Source organism: Labrus mixtus, chromosome 14 (assembly GCF_963584025.1).
Source record: "Labrus mixtus chromosome 14, fLabMix1.1, whole genome shotgun sequence".
In the NCBI taxonomy this organism is placed as follows: Eukaryota; Metazoa; Chordata; class Actinopteri; order Labriformes; family Labridae; genus Labrus; species Labrus mixtus.
In genome coordinates, this window is record NC_083625.1 from 23,479,651 (window position 1) to 23,502,837 (window position 23,187).

General features: G+C 43.7%; 1 protein-coding gene across 4 annotated transcripts; it reads left to right on the forward strand.

The window, feature by feature from the left end:
• The first annotated feature begins 552 nt into the window (after positions 1–552).
• On the forward strand, positions 553–22,540 carry LOC132988481 (carbohydrate-responsive element-binding protein). Of its 4 annotated transcripts, none has more exons than XR_009675814.1 (17): positions 553–1,128; positions 3,104–3,210; positions 5,050–5,132; positions 5,894–5,983; positions 7,098–7,139; positions 10,970–11,135; positions 12,521–12,601; positions 15,062–15,213; positions 15,307–15,880; positions 15,958–16,031; positions 17,460–17,730; positions 17,845–17,954; positions 18,773–18,895; positions 19,011–19,138; positions 19,531–19,654; positions 21,935–22,059; positions 22,146–22,286. XR_009675814.1 is itself a non-coding variant. In XM_061055909.1 (17 exons), the coding sequence occupies exons 1-17, from the start codon at positions 779–781 to the stop codon at positions 22,307–22,309; spliced, it is 2,769 nt and encodes a 922-aa protein (XP_060911892.1). In that variant the 5' UTR covers positions 555–778; the 3' UTR covers positions 22,310–22,540. The 4 variants fall into 4 exon arrangements, 3 of the variants coding, with proteins under 3 accessions (XP_060911892.1, XP_060911893.1, XP_060911894.1); XM_061055909.1 differs by having other exon boundaries at positions 555–1,128; positions 21,930–22,059; positions 22,146–22,540; XM_061055910.1 differs by having other exon boundaries at positions 555–1,128; positions 17,463–17,730; positions 21,930–22,059; positions 22,146–22,540.
• The last annotated feature ends 647 nt before the right edge of the window (positions 22,541–23,187 follow it).

Here is a 23,187-nt window from a genome sequence, read left to right on the forward strand (position 1 = left end):
GTGTATAGCCTATTAGTAATGATGGCTTAATACTTTATAATTATTACTACTGCTACTACCACAACTACTTCTAATAATAACAGTAAATAAATAAATGAATGCATAGGCCTACAGAAAGACAGACATGTACATGGAGGACACATGGTTGTAGATGTTCTACATGATGTAGCTGTGAGCTTGTTGACAAATGTTTGCTGTTTGAAATTGTCATTTTGTGTCTTTTAATGTTTAATAATTATTTATCTTTATTGTATTTGTAAATGTGGCTGTTCGTTGATGTCTGAAACTGTTAAATGTGCTGCTGCCTGTCTTAGCCATGCAGGACACTCATGAAAAAAAACAAGTTTTATCTCAACGAGTTTGTTTCCCCTGGTTAAAATGCATAATGCATAAACATACATGCATAGCATTGGCCTACAAACAGTATTAGTCGTAGTTATGGTAACTTTCTTATGAGATTGGTGGATTAATAATTACCGCTTTCTGGTGGTAAGAAGGACTTTACTACTGTAGCATGTTGCCATAATGATAGTACTAAGCTCTTACAAAAAAGTACACACACACACACACACACACACACACACACACACACACTGTGTCAGAGCTTTGCAGGGTCACAGTTGTCTCTGCTGACAGGTGTGGGGCCTCGCTGCAGTCCGCGCCTCTTGTTTGAGGAAATATTGGAGTATCTGAAGAAAGCAGGAGGAGGAGGAGGGAGAGTCAGTCGAAGAGAAAGTTCACAGTTTGTCGGACCGTCAACACGGTCTGGAAACGCAGCATGGCGGGCAAAGCGCGAGTGTGTTCGCCCGGGCAGAGCCAGCTCCAGCAGGACTCGTCGGACTCGGACTCGGAGGTGGAAGGTGAACCCGCCCGGGTCGAGGGTACCGGCCCCTCCACGCACTCCCTCCCCGGCTCTCAGGTCATCCACAGCGGACACTTCATGGTGTCGTCGCCCCACAGTGACTCCACGGCGCGCAGGAGGAGGAGCGGAGGCTCGCACAGATATGACTTTGACACGGTGAACAGGACGTGGTGTCAGACGTACCGGTACGGGCCGCTCAGCGCCGCCAGCCTCAGCATCGACCCCACGCTGACCCGTCTGTTTGACTGCATGTCCCTGGCCTACAGGTGGGTCACTCTCACACAGTAGGCTACCCGGGGACAGGAGGGAAACCTATGTCAGTGTTTGGCTGCTTAGTGCAGAAATGCTCCTTGAACAACATGTCCAGTTTGATCCATTTCAACTGAGACTTGACTCCTCTTCATTTACAGGGAACAGTAAACACATGAGGCTCCTTAGCCTTCATGAGTCATGATAAAGGGAGATATGAGAGATTAGAATTACTTTTATAGTCAATGTTTAAGATAAGAACTATGTTTAAAAGACAAAAGATAAGCCTAGTATGACAACATAAAGAACCTGCATGAATACAGTCCTGCAGAGTTCTCCTCTGAAGTCCATCATTCTCATGTTTTATTTAACTATAGGCCTACTTTTACCTTGCACAAACCCCTTCACTTTAAACGGATGCTTAACGTTGTTTTGTAATGTTTAAAATTGTGTCAGAAGAGTGATTTTGCAGTCTCTTGTGCAACAGCTTGGAAAGTCTTCACTGAAAGCTGGACTTTGATTCTAGTTGGCAGCAGTGAAGAGATTATAATGTAACTGAGAGAGGAGCCTGAAATTATGCCCCTGTCTTGTTTTTTTTTCTGTATAGTCAGCACATTGCTTTGACTTCACACCATTCTAGGTGTGCATTTTACATCAGAAAAGTAATTAATCAGATCTGGCAATTTATTGTTTTTCAAGGACACGTTAAGTTTTGACCAGACGCTCCATGACAGACGAAGCAGCAGAGATGCTCTTCCAGGATCGCTTTCCCCTTAAAGAAACTATCAATGTTTTTTTGTCACAGTTGCTGTCAACCGTTGGCCCTAAAGACACATCTCCACCCAGTGAGTGTGAGCCAGAGCCAGGCATTGTTACCAACACAACAACGCAACATTTACATTTTTATGACAGGTTTGAACATTTAGGTATGAACAATTAAATGGTAAATATGCTTCAGCTTGTTTAGTTCTTTTCTAGTCTTCTGACTTCTCAAAGTGTTTTTACCCAGCAGGTCACACCGACACATTCACACACTGATGGTAGAGGCTGCTGTGTTAAAAGTCCATCAGAAGAAACTAATCACATTCATACACATTTATATATGCTGCAGACGAAGCAGCGGGAGCAAAAAACCCCCAAATTTATTGGGGTTAAGTGTCTTGCCTAAGGAAACATCGGACATGTGGATGCAGAAGCGGGGATCGAAGGCCCGACCTTTCAGCTGAGAGACTTTACCACTGAGCCACAGCCGACTGACTAAAAGAATATCAACTCTGTATGGCTCTTTTTGAAATTAAATTGTATTTTGATCGAAAAGTGCCACTCAAGTTTCAGGGACAAAATGCCAAAGCATCAAAGTACACAATGATCCAAAATGTGAAAGTGCACAAAAACAAGAACAAATCCAGCAAATCACATTTTTTTTAATTATATTTAAATGCATCTTTGTGCTTTATGTTTAGCATTACATGCAGCAGGTAGACTGTTTCTGCAAACTGCTGCTCAGCTGCAGGACTTGTCATCAATCACTCGTGCTGATTGGTTCCTTCCCTGACATGTTTTTTTTTGTGTAATAAGCTGCCTGTTACGGAAAGTGTTACATGCAGCGATGTCACTCCATTAAAAGCGGGATGAAAAAAGAACCCTCTGGCTTCCTAGCAACTCTCGGAGCACCTCTCATTAGGAGGCTTCTTCTCTGCACTCAGCCGGCTGAGCGACACTGCAAAGAGTGCAAACAGCTCGGCGGTGTGGCGCTGGTGAATGAACTGATGGGGAACTATTAGTCAAAATCATGCAGTGTAGATTTTAACAGTGCTGAGGAAGTGAAGCGTCTAATTTGTTTTCCACTGGGTCTATTTTCTTCTGAAGACAAACAAGTCATTTCTGCATGTCTGACATGAAGCACTACATCGTGCATTTTCCATTTTCAATAAAGAATTCCTCATGGTTAGAATTTGATAAATATGACTGAGTTTGTTTTTGCTTTTGCAGCGGTAAGATCGTCTCTCCGAAGTGGAAGTCTTTTAAGGGTCTGCGGTTGCTGTGGAGGGATAAGATCCGTCTGAACAACGCCATCTGGAGAGCCTGGTTCATCCAGTGTGAGTCCAAACACTCCTCTCTCACTTTCTCTCTGTGCTGCACATGTAACATCCACATCTCTTCAACTTATTCTCTCTCAAAATGAAGGACATTACTCCCAAATGCAAAAGGAATTTTCTAAAATGTGGCTCCGCTTTAGCACAATCTGTTTTTTCTTTTAAAGCCGTGAAAGAATGGATTAGTCTTCCAACTAGTCTTAAACTTTGCACAAACTTCTGCACTTTCACCCGGGAAGTCAAAAAATGGATTTTAAGGAAGCAGTCTTGTCAGCATTAATGTGTCATCTCGACAACCTTTTAGATCTCTCAGGGAAACTTGTACATAATGTTTTAATATCTGTAAATTGTTCTATGTCTTTCTTCTCTCTTATGAAATGTGTGTGTGTGTGTGTGTGTGTGTGTGTGTGACTGGTTGATTTGTATTTTGCTGTTGCCATCATCTGCCCAGGGATAACAGATGGAAATTAGCTAGCTAGCTAAATCTAGTACAAAGCATCTTTTCTCTTCTGAGACTAATGTTTTTTTTGTACACTGTCCCTGATTCAAATAAATGATTAAACTAAGCTAAACTAAAAGACTCAACTTCACATAATTTAAATATACAGTAAACTAAAGGAAACATCATCAGAGGGGATTTCAGTGTGAATGCTGCATTCTGAGTGGGCTTGAAGATCACATATTCTCTTCCTCTTCAGTGTAAATAAGACTCAGAGCTCCTCAAAACATGTCTGTGAAGTTTCTTCCACTCTGATCCTGTATTTGATCATGTCTATAAACCCCTCTATTTCAGCCCTGCTCAGAACAGGCTGTTTCTGTGTCTGTACCTTTAAATATGTAAATGAGCTGTGTCTGACCACGCCCCCTCTCTGGAAGGGCTTGAGTGGACTCTGGCTTTCTCGCTCCATGTCCTATTGTTTATGTTGAGAAGGCAGACTCAGAGGGCAGAACAAACACCTAGCTGTGGGAGTGTCACCCACCTGGGGGAGGGGTTACTGCCCTTTGTGATGTCATGAAGGGAAAATCTCCAAACGGCCTGTTTGAGCACATTTTCTGAAAAGTGGAGCAGACAAAAGATGGAGAGGATGGATTTTTCTCATCATTTGGGGGGTTTGTAGACAGACTAGAGACACATATTAGTGTTAGAGAAACATGGTGACGTGTATTTTGTGTAATATGTGACCTTTAAGCTAACAACAATACCTCGTGTTGAAGTTGAAATCAGTGATATGAGAAAGTTGCAAAAGTATTTTAAGACTTGTTGACGGCTGACACTTTATTGAATTGCTGTGGGAAAACAAAAGAGAAAAGGAAAAGGGTAGGGTCAAAGTTGGAACTACAATATGATGCTTGTTTGGTGGCTGGGCACCCGACTGCATAGCTCTGATTATTTTGAAGCCTACTAGCTCTGCCCACATGTCTTTGTGTAGATGGGAATTGGGATTTATATGCCTTTATTTAGAGACAGGGCAGTAGGTAGAATCAGAAATCAGGGAGAGAGAGCGAGTGGGGAATGACATGTAGACGGCCTGGGTTTGAATCTGACTTGTGGCTCCTTTCCCGAACGTCGACCCCCACTCTCTCTGTCCCTGATTTCTGACTCTGTCCACTGTCCTATCTCTAAATAAGCGTTAGCCTCCCCTCCTGGGCCTATAGCTCCAAGCAGCTATTAGAGCTACTGAAAAATAAGTTTGTTGCAGTTCCTGGGTTGCTTTACCAGTGGTGTGATGCAGGGTGTACTCAGGTATATATGGAGTATACCCACTTATTATTCAGTCTCCATAGGATATGCCCAGTTCAGAATCCCCTCTGATTTATCTGTTTTCTATCTGCTGTGTTTAGATGTGGAGAAGAGGAAGATCCCGGTGTGCGGGTTTGTCACGCCCCTCGAGGGCTCGGACGCAGACGCTCATCGGAAACCTGAAGTGAGTGATAAGAGTTATTGGAAGGTATAATTTTGATTTTAACAGTCTGAGCTGCTCTTTAGCTACACATTTTCCAAATCTCATTTGGCAGTTATTTGATAAAGTGATCTTACCATATGATCAGACATTAAGGAAACATGCTATGTTGAAGTGCTGGCTTCTCTGACAACAATGCAGCAGCCAGTATGTCCTCCTTCTAACTTTAGATTCTGGTCCTGAATGCTCTGGATTTGTTTGGACCAGAGAAGGTAGGCGGTTTTAAGGCACCTCCACACAGCCGTTTTGGACGCCCCTCTGTTTGCCAGATATGAGAGCAGTTATCAGGTCAAACCAACAGGTGTTGCAGTGATGGAAGCGGGCAAGAGAAGTGGTTCAGATAGAAGTGATTGTACCCGACCTAAAAAGCCTCTGCATGTTTCTAATAAGCTCCACGAGCAGAAACGTGCTCAAACTAGGATCAATATTGGAGATGCTTTTGAAAAATGGAGAGAGGTTAGAACACAGAAAGGTTTACAGACCGATGCAGAGCTGGATAAACACTGAAGCTTCAGTGTTCACCACATGGCAACCTACATGAGCATCAACTCTAGAGAGGAGGGGGGGGGGAGACAGCTCTCTACAATGATTAGAATTTAGACTGCAGTACCCATTTTAAACACTAGGAGTCAGAGTTACATATTGCTCCTTTAACTTTCGCTTTTTTGTGTTCTCTGTTCCTGATTCCTGATTTCATATCGTGTATTTCTGCATCATGTCAACAGGCAATCGTATTAGAGGGCAGCTACTGGAAGCGAAGGATCGAGGTGGTGATCAAGGAGTATCACAAGTGGAGGATTTACTACAAGAAGAGGGTGAGCACTCATCATTTACAAGTACACTGTTGACTGGTACACACTGATATACATCCTCATCTATCGGTTCATTTGAGATTAGTAGTTGTAGAGACATTTGTGGTCCCCAGAGGATGAATCATACTTTTCTAGAGCCACGAGCAGGTTGTCATTTGTAGGACGTGAGTGAAGCATATGTGAATAATACTATTATTATTTTTTGCTTTTTTGGGAGGGGATATTTTCTTCTATATTGAATAGGACAGCTGAAGAGAGACAGGAGGGATGACATGCAGCAAAGGGCAGAGGTCGGACATGAACCCACATATTCAGGGTCCGCAGAGGACAAATTATCTCGTCACCAGCATGTCATAGTCTCTTTAACTTAGCTTCTCAAAAACAACATTAATCAGAATCCACTTTTGAATAGAGGTTCACTGTTCCCCTGATGCTAAAGCCACGAGTCTTCCTGTCAAAGTCTTCCTCTAGTGTCCACCATTATATGCACTTTAAGTTATTCTGAGGTAACCTTTATGAACAAAGGGCTGCACAATGGTTAGCGCTGTTGCCTCACAGTGAGGAGGTTCCTGGTTTGAATCCCTGTCTGACAGGAGCCTCTCTGTGTGGAGTCTGCATGTTCTCCTCGTGCATGTGTGGGTTCTCTCCAGGTACTCCGTCTTCCTCCCACAGTCCAAAGACATGCTCCTTAGGTTAACTGGTGACTCTAAATTGCCCGTAGGTGTGAATGTGAGTGTGGCTGGTTGTCTGTCTCTATATGTCAGCCCTGTGATTGGCTGGCGATCAGTCCAGAGTGTAACCCCGCCTCTCGCCCAATGACAGCTGGGATTGGCTCCAGCCCCCTGTGACCCTGAAAGGGAAAAAGCGGTATAGATAGATGGATGCATGGATTGATTTATTAAAGTGTATTACAGGATGTCATCAAATTTTCTGCATACATGTTTTTCCCTCTTGTGATGATTTCTGCAACTTTTGTGGTTATATGCACCTTCATTATGCCAAACTTTAGATGTACAGTTATGTACAGTTATGCTAATAAAGGAATGTTAGCATCCACTGAACTGAAGTGACTCTCTAATTAATACTTCACGCTCTTTGTCTTCTTTTCTTTCTGCAGCTCCAGAAAAAGAAGGATGATATTCTCTCAATGCTACAAGAGGTATGTGCAAAGACTTGCCTTAGTTTTATTTTCTTGCTTTTAGTTTTAGATAAAAGCTAAATTGTGGTCAGAATTGATTTTTGACCGCTGAGAACAGAAGTTGGCCAATGACCCCGGCTTCAGAGTGTGTGTGTGTGTGTGACCTTCTGGCTTTGTGTACTTTACAATGTGGTTCAACATATGATCAACAAAGTCACCCAAGCCACTATTTTTAGCACGTGGCTTAGTTAACTAGAGGGGGAAAACAGATGCTGGCTGGGGTGGAGAAAAAAAAAAAACAGAAACGTGCAAAACAACTTGCGTCATGGCCCGCCATTTGTCAGCAATTGACACGTATTGATTGCCAGCAGTAACAATACCTCTGCCTTCCTCCAGGCTTCTTTATCATCAGTGGAAATGAAAAAGCTGCAGAATTTAATGTCATTTAATCAAATCTGACCTACTTCAGACAGCGCTGTGTGAAATCTGAGCAGCGGAGGGGCTGAAGAGTTTTGACAGTGACGTCATTGAGGCAGAAACAAACAGGATCAGGAACAATGTAAAGAGAGGGAGGGACCCTGGGGAAGCTCCTCGTACATGACAGTATTCATGGGAGAACATGACATGTGACCTGCATGTGACAGCCAACCGTGCCGCTGTGTCATCATCAGTCCGGCTGTCAACTGTGCAACATCGCTCTCAGTCACTGGAAGACAAGATTTTAACACAATAATGATGATAACTAAAAAATTTTAAGCATCCTTTAAGGGACTTAAGGACGCTTTACTTACTGCAAGATAATGTAAAAATCAGAACCAAAAAGCAAAGACAGTGCTGAGGAATATGATCGTGCAATGTGCAGCTCTTCAAACAGGTCATATCAGCACAGAGTGAACAGGTCAAAGGTCACTAAACCAGGTCTCTACGCTCCGTGTGCCCGGAGCGTTATCTCGTCTGACAGATTACAGATTACGTCTGTGGCTGGGGGAAAAAAAGCTCCTCAGTGAAACCGCATTACTTCTGTGATGTTGATGTCAGACACTGAATGACAGTTTTTGAATTCTTAAAGAATCAATCTGACTTTTATTTTCTATTAAAAATGAAGCTTCAGTCATATAAACACATTAACAATCCTATTCGTGCAAAGAAGGGGGGCCACTGTGTATCTTTTTTATTTATTCATTTAATGATTGCCTTTATTGAATGATGCAGAACAGGGCGGGTGAGGGACCTGACAAGAGAGAGATACTACTGTATGTGGGAGACGTGACAACATGTGTGAACACTTTAGACGACAGAGTGTCACACAAACAACGAGCAGCCAAACACACAAATACAAAAATACATCATTAGACATTAAAAGACACAGATAATACAATCTGAGCAGCAAATGTTTGTCAAAATCATCCACAAACAAATCAGGGAGATCATCTGCAGCCAGATCTGTCCGCTTCCAACTCAATTAACTTCCTCTCAAAAGCGTCCAATCAGAGAGGCTCGTTAAGTTTCAGGTCTTTTTGTAATTTGTTACCAGTAAAGGGAGCAGTGAACTAATTACATCTTGTAACATTGTATGTTGAGGGTGTGTGTGTGTGTGAGAGACTGTGTGTGTGTGTGTGTGTGTCCACAGTGTGTGTGTGTGTGTGTGTGTGTGTGTGTGTGTGTGTGCCTAACCGGTAGGTGAAAGTATAAAAAAACAAATTTAAGAGGGGATTAATAAAAAAAAAAAAAAAATCGTAAAACAAAATAAATGAGTAAATTGATTGAAAAAATCTCCTTTCCTCACCCCCCTGCCGATTTTGTTGCTGACAATCATAATTGCAGTGTGAGTGACCTTATTGCAGCGAGTTTAAAGTGCAGTAGTGCTCCATCATTTAGAAACAGCCCTCTGAGCTGTGAGGGTGTTTTCAGGGTGGAGATGAAGGCTACAGCTCGGGGAAAGAAGCAGTTCCTCAGCCTGTTAGTCTGGGTTTTAATGGTGCGGTACCTCTTCTGAGACGGTAGGGGGACCAACAGACTGCGTCTCGAGCTGATGTTGGTGGCTCTCTTTTTGAAGGCGGGGAGCAAACACAGCTCCTATTATCCTCTGAGACATGTCTCCGTTCATAAGAAAAGTTTTTGTAAGCTGCTTCTGGATGCTGGATGGAAGTATTAATTGAATTTGAATGTATTCATTTTAATAGGGACAATGCAGTTTAACATAATTTCAATACAAAGCATGAAACTGATAAAGAGTATATAGCTATTGCTCATTTTCAACTCGTGTCCTCAGTGTCTATCTATCCAACTGTTGGATGGATTTCAATTCACACAATGTTTTTTACTGTTTGACAAAAGTCACTTGACTGTGTATAAAAAGTGGACGTAGTCGACATGACGTCAGTGAATGGTTTGTGTTTGGCTGTTGTGAAGAGTTTGTCATGATTATCGGTCCAGGGTCAGTTTTTCTGGAGCTCCGGGTGACATTTGGGGATCTTGAAAATCTGTGGAAAGGAGGAGAGCTGCATGGACTCAAAGAAGTGTAGGTGTGAGCTGCTCTTTGGAAAGAGATGGAAGCAGTCATAGCAAAAAAACAAAACAGGAAAAACTCAGAGGCACTCTCTTTAAAACAATGAAAAGGCCTTTACTTCAAGGCATGGCCACTGAGAGCTTAAAAAAACACACTTTGACTCAGAGCCATTTATAGTGGGACTCAACCAGCAGGGAGGGAGGTGTGACCTGTTGTACTTTAAACCTCCAGGAGATGGCGTCCTCAAGAGGGTAGTTTTGGAGAGTAGCAGGGGATTGCCCTGCTGTGACAGGCTGCTTTCTTAATACGGTTTTGTGTGTGTGTCCTTACCTCTTCTCTGCCTAACAGATTCTGCAAACCTCCAAGTCATCTCAATTCATCTCCCATCATCTTTTTTCCATGAACATAAAGTCATGTTATATACCTCCTATAGTTGTAGGGAACCCCCCTAAAATTGTAAATCATCCCAAGCGGGCGGGACAAATTGAAAAGAAGGTATATATTCTTCACGGCACTGACACAGAGGCAGCAGCCGTCTGTGTTTGCCAGAAGCCTCATTTTTTGCCCGCACGTGAGCGTGACTGGCAGAATTAGGTCGGGGACAAAAGGCTGCTGCTCTTTGTGAAACGGTGAGACTTAAAAATAAAGAAATGAACAAAAGAGACATAATGATAAACCTGTAAGGGGCTAGCGTTTCTGAACAATGTGTCAAACCGGCATTTTGCATCAGTCATCAGTGACTGTGCCCACACACACACACACACACACATAAACACACATGCATATTCACAAAACAATCTCACCTCATTTCGACTTTTGCACTCTCCCTCTCCTTCAAATAAAATGAATGGAGAAGTAAAGTTAATGAATTATGAGGAGGGATGTCGTCGTGCGCTTGGACGTAATCGAAACAGTTTCCGGGCTCACTCCGGGCTTCCCTATAAATATGGTGTGAGACTTAGAAGAGAAGGGTAAAGACGAGAAGATCAGGGGGAAGCCAAACATCACAGACACAAGTCTTGAGGCCTCGTATCTGTAAGTTTTGTTTTCACTGGAAGAACAAGTTGTGTTTGAATGTGATCAGAAGCAGCAGCTTTCATTCTGTCTGTTTGTGTAGTTTATCTTTGGTAGATGTAAAAGGTGTTATAGTGAGCTGGCACTGTCGTACTTCTTTTCATCCTGTCAGAGAAGGAGAACCAAAGTCAATGAATGCTTCTGTTGTCAGTCCCGCTTTTAGGGAGCCCTCTGATGGCTCAGTCAGAGATCCACTCTGTCACTGAAAGTTGATTTGAGGAGTTTTTTTGTTTTGAAGTGTTTCAAACTCTCGGCTGATGTCCTCCAGGGTCAAATCTGTCAGGCCAAGCTGGAGAAGTGGTCATATCAGGAGCCCCAGGCCGCACCCGTGGAGGCCCACATGTTTGACCTGGACTGCCTTCTGTCCGACATCTCCGACACCCTGTTCACCATGACGCAGAAGCCGTGTCCCTGGGCCAGCGACCGACACAACAGTGAGTAGTCAGCACTCTGAGTTTTCAGGGACTTTGAGACTCGAATGCAGCATCGAAATGTTTGACTGTGTTTTAAATAAGGAAGAGTCAGCGCTAGTGTTGGGATCGATGGAGAGACTTTGTCCAATCCCACTGTGCCATCCCCAACAGAGCGGAGAGACATCATTTAGTTTTACACTCATAACTTTTTTTTTAAGTGACAGAGACATCTTAGTGAACTCTGCTAACATTTTGTAACGAACCATTTCTGAAGCAATTCAAATGAATATCTTCAGATTGCAGGTTTTCTGCTTTCGTCCTCTTGATTCTAAACACAACAACTCAATTCATTCATGCATTTCATTTCGCAGAAAAGCGAGATTTATCCAAGTCGATGTACATCAGAGAGAGTTCTGGTTTCTATTGTGGCTTAATGAGACCCTGAGTTAGGGCTGAACGTTATCGTAGAAGTGACATAAAGGTCATTTCAGCACCCGTGAAATATCAGGAGCATGTGCCCCACCAGATTTTTGAAATCTGACATGAATTTTGTAAATATCTCAATTTTATTTTCTGTCGATCATTTTGAATAAGGAGTAGTAAAAGTCATTACTATGTGTTTTAGTTGTCTAATGCAGGGTTGGTCATTTTTCGAAAACTAGCATGATTTTGAAAGTAGCATTCCCTCTGTGCTCCCTCTAAACCTCACGCTTGTGTAGAAACTACGTCGTCTCATGTCTCATTCAGCGGTAAGTAAACTCACAGTATAAACTCTGTCATCGCTGATACACTTTGAGTGTGGGCTAGAGCACGCAAGAGGTAGAGAGCGAGCAGGGAGACAGGGAGGCGTGTGATTGGTTCATCAGATTGGTACATCGTGGCAGACATTGGTCAAAGTCTTTACAGGCTTACAACTGATACAGATGACAGATTTTCTTTGTTCCTTTTTCAGAGAACATGAGTTATTAATTTCTGTCAGGACCTAAAGACAATTTCAACCAATATCTGAAAACGTGTATATGGAGGAAATGACCAACCCTGCCTTTAAGTAAGCCTTCTTAGTGAGTGTAGGAGTGATACTGATCTTCTTATCTAATGCTAGCAAAGAAATCCAGAAAGGACATTCCCTTAAATGTTGAGCCAGTTCAGTTCTGTTAAAGACAACTTAAAGTCAGGGACTGCGAGGTTTTTTGCCGGTGACACAGTTACTGTGAGTGTAAGTCACGATGATGAGCAAATGAAGAAAACTCCCCATGATGAATTGATGACCTTTCAGAAAACCACACTCAATAAAGGACATATTGACGGATGCACTCAGACACACATCTCTCTCTCTCTCTCTCTCTCTCTGTCTGTCTGTCTCTCTCTCTCTCATATATCTGATATCACTTTCTTTTCCTCCTCAGCATACACAAGCAATGCTGATATAATCCAGCCAGGCCTGACTCCACTGCAGCCCAACCTAGAGGATTTCATGGACATACCAGGTACTCTTAACTAGGTCATATCTGTCTGTCTGTCTCTCTGTCTGTCTGTCTCTCTGTCTGTCTGTCTCTCTGTCTCTCTGTCTGTCTGGCAGTGGGATCTGCACATGCTGTCATAGAATGGCAGTACATCAACAAGAGCTTATTGCTACCACTTTGTCCCCAGAGGGAGCCAAAATTGAGACAAACTAAAAGTCCCTCACAGGAGCACAGGACACAAATAGTTGACAATAATAATAATACGGTCCGTATAGGATGAGAGGCAGGGGGTACTAGCCTTCCAGGGCTGCCTTCCTTTTCAGAGTCAAAGAAGCAGTAGGTGGAGCTGAGGAGCTGCAGATAGGAGGGAGGAAGCAGGTTGGAGTTCAGGTCCTTGCTCAGAGGCACAATGGATGTTGTTGTTTTGGCCTTTGTGTCAGTTTCAGTGAAGCAAGTGTGTGTGAGTGAGGCTGTTTGCTCTCACAGCGTCCTTAGGGATCAGCTGTCTGTCTCTCGGTCACAAGGTCCAGAGAACGCGCTAGAGAGATAGAGAGAGAGAGAGAGAGAGAGAGTCTGTCAGAGTGACATTGCTGTGAGTGTAATATATACAGTTTGTTCTGTGAGTCTTTTAAATGGAAATACAGATCATGTTATGTCAGAAGTTTCTCCTTACCAAGAGGAGAAACACCCAAACAGTATGGTAGGTTTTTTTTTAAATTTTTAATTCTGACGCAAATGACGCTCTGTGCTTTGTTTTGTACCAAACTGGATTACCATTATCATAAATAACTTATCTTTATCTATAACAGACATGATGTTGAAATGTCATTGACTTAAGCATACAACTGAACTTGGTATTCTTTAGATTCATACTTGTTAGGTGGAGGTTGTTTCTGCTGTATAAATCCAATGAAGAAATCGTGAAACAGACTGTAGATTATAACTCCATTTAATTGGCCGAGGTCAGACAACTTCACCAAACACGCATGCTTACAAATCACTTGACTGACAAAGTAACAGTGTTCACAGTGCTGCTTATATTCTGTAAGAAGTTGCAACCCACAAATTCCTTTCTATTTAGGTACATCACTATAAAACAACAAAGATGACATGACACTGATTTGTATACGTAACAGATGCAGACTCCCTGTCTAACAAACAGTTGTTGACAACATATGGTTGGCTCTTACACAAATAAAGATCTGCTACAATTTAGGTGTTTCACCATATAAGGTTACAGCTTCAGACACCCATAGGTATGAGTGCTAACAGGTGGTAGACAGACTTGAATAGTACTAACAATACTGTACCTGGACTCTTTACAAATAGTATAATAGTCCTGCAATCAAGGAGTGGTTGAATAAACCTTCTCTCTTTGTCTTCTTGGAGACAAATCCATTCTCCCAGCTGGACTCACATAGGGGCAGTTTGAGTTAGCCCTTGCAGGATTTCTTAAAGGAGCAATCAGTGAGATGTGTAGTGAGTGAAATGATAAAGTGATCTTACTATATGATCAGACATTAAGGAAACATGATATGTTGAAGTGCTGGCTTCTCTGACAACAATGCAGCAGTCAGTATGTCCTCCTTCTAACTTTAGATTCTGGTCCTGAATGCTCTGGATTTGTTTGGACCAGAGAAGGTAGACGGTTTTAAGGCACCCCCACACGGCCGTTTTGGACGCCCCTCGATTTGCCAGATATAAGAGCAGTTATCAGGTCAACAGGTGTTGCAGTGATGGAAGCGGGCAAGAGAAGTGGTTCAGATAGAAGTGATTGTACCCGACCTAAAAAGTCTCTGCATGTTTCTAATAAGCTCCACGAGCAGAAACGTGCTCAAACTAGGATCAATATTGGAGATGCTTTTGAAAAATGGAGAGAGGTTAGAACACAGAAAGGTTTACAGACCGATGCAGAGCTGGATAAACACTGAAGCTTCAGTGTTCACCACATGGTGACCTGTGTGAGCATCTACTCTAGAGAGGAGGGGGCGGGGGGAGACAGCTCTCTACAATGATTAGAATCTGGACTGAGCATACCCAGTGCTCAGACTGTGTTGATGAACATATTACATTTCAGTTAAAGGTAAGGTGGCAATATTGGTTTGTAATGTCCCTGCATCCTACACAAGTCATGTGTAAAAAAAAAAGCTCTGATAAAGAAAAAAAACTTGTGTTTGTTAGCTGTAATTCTCTATCAAATCATTTCACACCTAATGATTGGAATACCTGCCTTTCTGCGAACCCTCGACCATCGCAAACATAGCCCACGATCTGACAACTAGCCCAAACTAGTGAGCTAGCTAAAAAAGACGAGGCTTTTACTCACAACTCTCGTGGACTTGTTTTGGGAGATTTGGGAAGTGGCTTTGACAGTTTTCTAGTTATTCTACCCAAACCTAGCTGTATTTTATTTACATTGTTCAATTATTTCAATTATTTTATGCCTTATTTACCCTCTAATCAACAGTGTTTGTTGTTTCTCAGATATCTTTATGAACTTCAGGGGACAGCCCACTGAGCAGACTGCTTTCGCTGACTGTGGTTATTTCGAGAGCTCATCCAGCACAGCGTTCGCTCCCGTTCCCTCTCCCGTGGTAGCAACTCCTCAGCTACTCATCGACACTCAGCTGGCTCAGGTACTGTCTCCTCCGGCCTTACTGCTTTTTTTCTGCAGTAGTATTTCATATGCAGCTTATAGTGCCCCGGTTTATATAATCTGAATTTTTCAGCCCAATCTGTTGTCTGACCCTTTACCTCAGCCCTCCTCATCCAGCGCCCAGTCAGACCAGAGCAGGCCGGGCCACGATTGCAGTGGATACCACTCATCCAGCATCGTAACCGGCACAGTGCCTTACGGACATCAGTCATACCCTGATCCGCCTGTTTCCATAGCGTTTACCAGCAGCATGGAGCAGACTGCTGCTACTAGTGTTCCCTTTCTGTACCCAGTGCCATGCCACAAGTTTGGTTACTTCTCAACCAGCAGCCTGACACCCACTGTCATCACCCACACTGCCTCCACAGTGGGGGCTCATGGCTACCCTCACACAGGGGACTCGTACACCCAGGCTCCCTTCCAAACTCTCAGTTACCTCGCTGCTGTGTCCGATCCGGTCCACGCCCCAGCCCACTGCTTCTCCGTCCCCGAGCAGGTGGCTGTTTCAGGGGTCAGAGGGAAGCACAAGCAGAAGACGGGAGGAGCGAGGACAGCTGGTCCCCCAACGGCTCCGTCCAGCCCCCTGTCCACTGCACCCGCACCCACGAGCTGCCTCGCTGAACTGCTGTCATCCGGCACCAGGGAACGTGAGTCGCTCTGTCCCTGTTTCATCTTTAGTAATAAGTGAGAGATCATGTTTAACTTTTTGTGTTTGTGCTTTCAGGGAAGCCATCGTTAGGATTCGATACTCTTCTAGTGACATCCAGAGGTCAGAGGTCTTCATCTCCCAGCTCCTCGGTGAGCCTGTCTTTAGTATCATATCATCTGATGATGATAATAATGAAGCCCTATTCAGACGGCTGTTTCAAGCCGCGGTATTTACACCCCTGTGACGCCCCACATTACGCCCCTGTGACGGTTTCGCCTTCATTCTGAATGTCGCAGAGGTGATTTGGGGGGACGAAGTGATCCCCCCTCTGTACTGTCTTAGTATCAGGTAGTATCAGAGGTGTTACAGAGGCGAGACGGTATGAGCTGGCCAGCGGAGCGCAGCGCAGCGCTGTGTGTGCGTGCATGTCTATCTGTGTGTGTGTATAGGGAGCTTCCGCAACACTGAAACGCAATGTGAACCCACAGACTGAGACACCAATATTATCCGGCTGTGGAATCAATATGAATGTCCAAAGACGTGATGACGGCTGAGCTTAGTTATGGAAAAAAGCAGTCTGAAAAGGGCTAACAAAAGTTAACAAGTAATACAGATAACAGATAACACATAAACAGATAAATGGAATTAAAGGAAAAAAATCCTTCTTCCAAAAGACTGTCCTTTGTCTTGAGTAGAGAAATTAAAGGAGGTTCGGACTCTGCAAGTCTGATCTTCTCTGGCTGGCTGTTCCAAAGTCTGGGGGCTCAGTAGTCAGCCCATGTTGGATACTTAAAATCAATCCTAAAATCAGCAGGCAGCCATGTGAGGGGACACTAAAATTGGGGTGATGTGAGCACATTTATTGTTTCTTGTTCAAAGCCGGGATGCTGAGTTTTGAACTGTTTGAAGGCAGTGGATTGATTTTTGACTGAGACAGCTGTGAAGTGAGTTTCAGTCCGAGTGGAAGGAAATAAAAGCTTGAATGACTTTCTCCAGATCTACGGCAAATCTACAGTGATTTGACCTTTGATATATATATCTGAGCTGATAAAAACAGGACTGGACAACCTTCTTCACCTGGCGCTCAAAACTAAAGTCCTGGTTGAAAACAACACCAAGGCTTCTAATTCACTGGGCTGTGTAATTTTTTGATTTCTCTTTTCTGGGGAAACAATGACAGTTACTTCAGATTCAGATTCAGAGTCACTGAAGGACAGTACCTTTATTTGACCGGTCATCGGGACATAAAGTTGCGAGTCATCAGCTTAACAATGAAAATGGACGTTATATTTACGGATAATGCTTCCAAAAGTGAGCATTTAAATGGGAAAAAGTTAAATGCACATCACGTAGGTGCGGGCCGTACAAAAACAGCAGACTGAGGAAGAAGATGCATGTAAATGGAAAACAGTGTTGGACCCAGAACTGAACCCTGGGGGACCCCATGAGATATGGAAAGTGTTGGTTTGTTTGTTTTTGAGTACTGGCTTTGTATGCTAGTTCTCTTTTTTTTGCCAGGACTGATCTGAACTAGGGTTCCACAGTAAATCCCCTAATCGAGATTCTGGGTTGTTTAGCAGTCCAGCAGCAGCTCACATGTTGGAGGAGCCTCATCACAGCTGCAGCAGGGACCCAGTTGGTCTGCAGGGATCCCCGTGTTGACCCCTCTGCACAGCCATAGTGCCCCCCTGGGTCACAGTGGACCTCACACCAGCACCTCCAGAGGCTCGACGGTGTCTGCCCTGGTCACCCAGGGAGCGACACACACCAACACAACCCTCCTCATCCCCAAGACTGAGAAACTGTCTCCGGTCCAGCAGTACGGCACAGACAGGAACAGCTTAACAGGTACTGCCTTCAATACTCCAACTTTGAAGTGCATATCAAAACAATGTGCAGACAAGGGTTTGTGTGCATATATTTACCTGCATATACAATGAAACGTATCCATCTTTATTCCAGTTAGTTTTTCAGGACATCCAGGTCAAACATCACCACCAAACCCGCTAGATAAAGCCTCCAATCCCGAGGCCTCACACTCAGTCTTCTCAGGACACGGGAAAAAAGAAAAGGTAGGATACGCTCTCTCTCATTTACAATACAAAGATCTATGTAACAATCACTGAGAGATTGATATTTCTAAGATATAAATATAATCATTTTAAAGTTAGAGTCAGTAGCAATGTTCGTTTCACAGCATTCAAATTAGGCCCCTCCTCCCGGGCTCATCGCCACCAGAAGCCCACTCCCTCTGCAGCGTGAAGGTTTACTGCTTGTACCTACACTGCAGGCTACCTGGGAATATGACATTTGTTTTAATGGAAAAGCCGAGAATTATGCAAGCTAGCACAAGCTAACCACCGGTGTACGGCTCCTTCCTGTCCAACAGGAAGCTGCCAACTCTGCGTCTGTGCGTAAAAAACAACTCAAGGTTCACCCTCAATTTGGAACGTGTTCTATCTGCCTGGCGTTTTTCCTACCTGAGTACATTTCCTCTTCTTTGCCACTACATCCGCATCTGTCATATTCGTCGGTTTGAATCGCGTCCAATCACTGAATTGTATCCACTCCTGAACTCGCCTGCTGCGCTGTCATTGGCTGGAGGAAACACACCAGCTCCGCCCAGAAACGTCCCGAGTCAACCAGAACAAAGCAGAACAGTAAAATCCAGACAGAGGACAGAGTCTCTGCAGACACAGTCACCACCACACGTCCCGATGGAGCAGCTTCACTTTTGTTTATTTATTTTTTAAAGCTACTGACTCTACCTTTAAGTCTAATGTTGAGTCCTAATTATGTGAAAATGAGAGCTGTAGGAAACTGAACTATGACCCAGCATGTCATCCTGACTGTGAAGTGAAGCGACATTTCTGTGCTGTGTTATCTGCAGCAAACAGAGACCAGGAGGATAACTCACATCTCAGCAGAGCAGAAGAGACGATTCAACATCAAACTGGGGTTTGACACTTTACACAATCTGGTGACGACACTCAGCTCACAGCCAAGTATAAAGGTACTGTGTGAAAGGATGTACAGCTGCACTATAGAGGTGCATGAATAGAGAGCAGATGAATTGATGCGGAAAATAACTGGAAAAGCATATACATTGAAAATATTTCTATTCACAGATCAGTAAAGCCACCACCCTGCAGAAGACGGCAGAGTACATCAGTAAGATGCAGCAGGAGAGAAGTCAGCTGCACGAGGAGGCGCAGAGACTCAGAGAGGAGATCCAGCTCCTCAACTCTGCCATCAAGTGAGACCTTTTAGTCAGACTCAACATGTCTATGTACTGTATGTGTGTGTGCTTACATGGCCACAAGTGAATGTATGCATATCTTTTTAAAGTTCATAAGTTTTGTTGAAGAAACAGTCCAGAGTAAATCATGATCCCTCTGTATGACCTACAAAAACAAAGCAGACCATCAGCAACAAGACTGACTGCTTCTTTTTAATTATTCCTGATGGAAGCAGGTTAAGGCAACAAACCAGAAAAGGTTTTTTTAATTCACATTTCCGATGCTCAAGTTTCAGACGGAGTTCTGTACGAGCAAGTGAATAAGAATGGAGAGAAACTTTGTCTTTTTTACCTGCTGATCTGAGGACACACTGTAATGCCTTGTTGACTCGTTGTGTCTCTTCATGCAGCGCGTGTCAGCAGCAGCTCCCAGCGACTGGTGTACCAATCACACGGCAGCGCTTCGACCACATGAGGCAGAAGTTCAGAGAGTACGTCCGGGCTCAGACGCTGCAAAACTGGAAGTTCTGGATCGTATCCTTATGAATGTCAAACAGATGCAAGTTAATTAATCACACTTCTACATGAATTAACAACAACAAAAACGAGTTCTGAGTGTACCCGTCTATTCCCCTCTGAGGTTCTGTATTCCAGCTCGGCTGCAGCTTCGACTCGCTTTTTCAGACTTTGGAGGGATGTCAAATTCTGTTTAATTTCCCAGATGGTTTTCTCTAAACTACAGTGAAATTGTGTTTTCAAGTGTTACAGCAAAAAAATATTCCCTTAAACCAGGCTTCTGTTTTTACAGCACACTTGGCAGATCACGATAACCCAGACATTGTAATAATAATAAAACGGTCTTAGAAAGCGTTTTTCTAGATACTCAAAGATGCTTTGACAAGAAAAAACAACCAACAAACAAACCAAAAACGACTAGGACAGTATAACGAAGAAGTACTGTAAGGGGGAGAGATGGGAGTTAGTGGTTGTATGCGATGTTGAAGAGGTGAGTTTTGAGGGATTTCTTGAAGGAATTGAATGAGGGGGAGTCTCAATGGTGCATTGTGGGAGTCTGACACCAAAAAAGAAGTCATGAAACAAACATCGGTATCAGCCCTGATTTTCCCAGACCGGTGCGTCTCTAATATTAACCCCTAAATTCTAACTTAACGATCCGCTTATCTGTTACTGCAGCTGTTATCTTGGAGGCATGGTGAGACGATTAGATCAGGATTTTATCATCTCTGTGTGCTGCACAAAAACACCTTGAGGGGTTTTTTTCTTTCCTTGAATATTAAGGTATTTTCTATGGTTCCACAGGCGATTGTGCATTTATATAACCGATGCTGATACCGCAAATTAAAGACATCAAAGTGTCCAGAGGATCTTTTCTCTTTACAGACAGCAGCATTCACCATCTGTTTGACTGCTCATTATCTAGTCTCTCCATTAACAAACAGCTTTTCAATAACGAGAATCTGTGGAGCACTGCTTCAGTCCTGAAGAAACCCTGAGCCGCTTGCAGTGTTTAGTCTAAAGTTTCCATGAAAGGATTCTTGGTTGAACTCTTATATTTTTCTAATTTTTAACACATCTCATAAAAAGACCAAATTAAAGGCATAGGTTGCTTGTTGACAATTTTAATCATTAAAAAGATTGGTTGCGCTAACATCACGTAGCCTAGCTGCTGGCGAGTCTTTTTCTTCCCCACGTTGCTGGAGATGGCTCTTAAGCCTGCAAGTCTTGCATTTCACAAATTGCCTTATTTACTGTCTGAGCTGCTGCTGTTGTAAATACTCAGAAGTGAACCTAACATTTATTTATGCACAACTGAAAACACTCCTTTTTTTAGTAACAGCTGCGGAAAAAAACCCAATGCTCTGCTCTTCTTGGGCTTTATGCTTTTATTTGAGAGGACAGTGGATAGAGGAGGAAACAGGAGAGAGAGAGAGAGAGAGAGCGGGTGGGACATGTGGGAAAGGAGCCACAGGTCGGACTTGAACCTGGCTCCGCGTTGAGAAGTAGCGGGTGAGGAGAGAGAGAACAACAGGGGTCAGGGAGAGCATGGAGCAAGGGAGGGGGAGGAAATGAGGAAGAAGAAGAAGAAGAGAGAAAGATGAGAAGTGATCTCAGAGCGGGGAATGACGTCACACCTGGGTTTAAAGTTGGACAAGCAACAAGGACGCCTCCAGGAGTACCTTTGTTTTGATAGCTGTTACCTGACAATAACAACACACATGTCAACGTGTTAAGTTGTGATTGATTTAGTTACACATAAGGAGGACTAAGCTGCTGATGAACACAAAAGTTACAGCTCAAACGTTACTGCTGATGCAGGGAGCAGCCATGTTGGATTTTAACCCGGACTACTGAAGTAGCTCTGAATTTCCAAGTCGGACTTTAAACTTCAGGAGGGGCGTTTCTGATGACGTACCAGACCAGTTACTCGAAATTTTGGTCTTAAGTGATCAGATGAATCCACCATAAAGCCTCCGTAAATGAAGGCTCGGCGTAACCGCTAGGGCCGAGGCCTTCTCCACCCCATCATCAAATTTGTATTTTAACCTGTGTTTCAATATTTCTGTCTGTATTTCTAGGAGAGGGTATCTGGAAAGTATGAAATACTGCTGGCTTTGCAGCAATATGTGTACAACAATGAATCTTTAAATATGTAATAAAACGTTGCTATGCATATCGTCCTACACACTCTGCAAAGCTTTGTCATCTTCAGACAGGCATGTCTTTATGTTATGGTCTCTTTTGTGTCACATTTGAATGAGCCAGACTTCTTTCCTCAGCTCAGTGTCAGTTCAGTATCATCATAGAGCCACTGTTTGAGTCCTATAATGGGATGGTGTCCACTGCCAGTGTGGAGGACCTGTGCCGGTCCACTCTGTCCTGGCTGGACCAACATTGCTCCCTGCCTGCGCTCAGACCCAGTGAGTCCAGAACAACAGGACCCTCAGTGCAGAACTTAACCTGTATACTTATTGTAACTATCTAATCTGTGTTTTTATTTCTTAAGTGGTTCTGAGTTCACTCCGTCTCCTGAGCACCACCACGGCCATCCTCACAGACCCCGCCCTGCTGCCGGAGCAGGCCACCCTTGCTGTCACCCAGGGTGACCCGGCTGCTCTCCTGGACCACTCCTCACAGCCTGCAATCCAGGACAGAATGCACCCGATGTGACAGTGGACTTACGCGGAGTCCACCGCAAATCACACGACACGCACCACATCGGAGGAAAACCTGTGGGAGGATTAACAATGACTCAAAACTCAGCCGAGAGATCTTCAGTTAAAATCACATTCTAATAAACCTCACCAGCTGCAAAAAGAATGTAAAACAAGACAAGCAGAGGTTGTAAACTACATGTGATCTTTGCTTTAATAGTGATAAAGGTTTGAAATACTTCTATTATATCCTGTGTGTTTTCTTCTCACGCTCAAAATGAATCTCTAAGTCACATCTTTCTCTTCTATTACTTATACTAAGAGGAATACTACTACCAATAATAATAAGATTATTATTATTATTTCATTACAATCAGTAATGTGCTCCCCGTGCTCGTTAGGTTAACTGGTGACTCTAAATTGTCCGTAGGTGTGAATGTGAGTGTGGCTGGTTGTCTGTCTATGTATGTCAGCCCTGTGATTGGCTGGCGACCAGTCCAGGGTGAAACCCGGCCTCTCCCAATGACAGCTGGGATCGGCTCCCGTCCCCCGCAACATCGAACAGGAAATGTGGTATAGATAATGGATGGATGAATGATTACAATCAGTGCTGTAGTGCAGGGTATACACACTTATTTTCCAGTCTCCATCGGGAACCAGAGGATCACTGATTGAAGTCTGGGTGCGGACCAAAGCATGGAAGTTGGCCTGGTTGCTGGGGAGGTTGCAGGTCACTCCTGAGTAACTGCTGAGGGGCACGGGACCCCCAACAGCAGAGGTGCTGCTTGTCAACAGGCAAGGCAGAAAAACTGCTTTGGGCCCCGGGCCAGTAGGGGCCGCCCAAGGGTTGACAAACTTGAATCCAGAGCAGGTGCTCCCTCCTTAGGGGGCCAT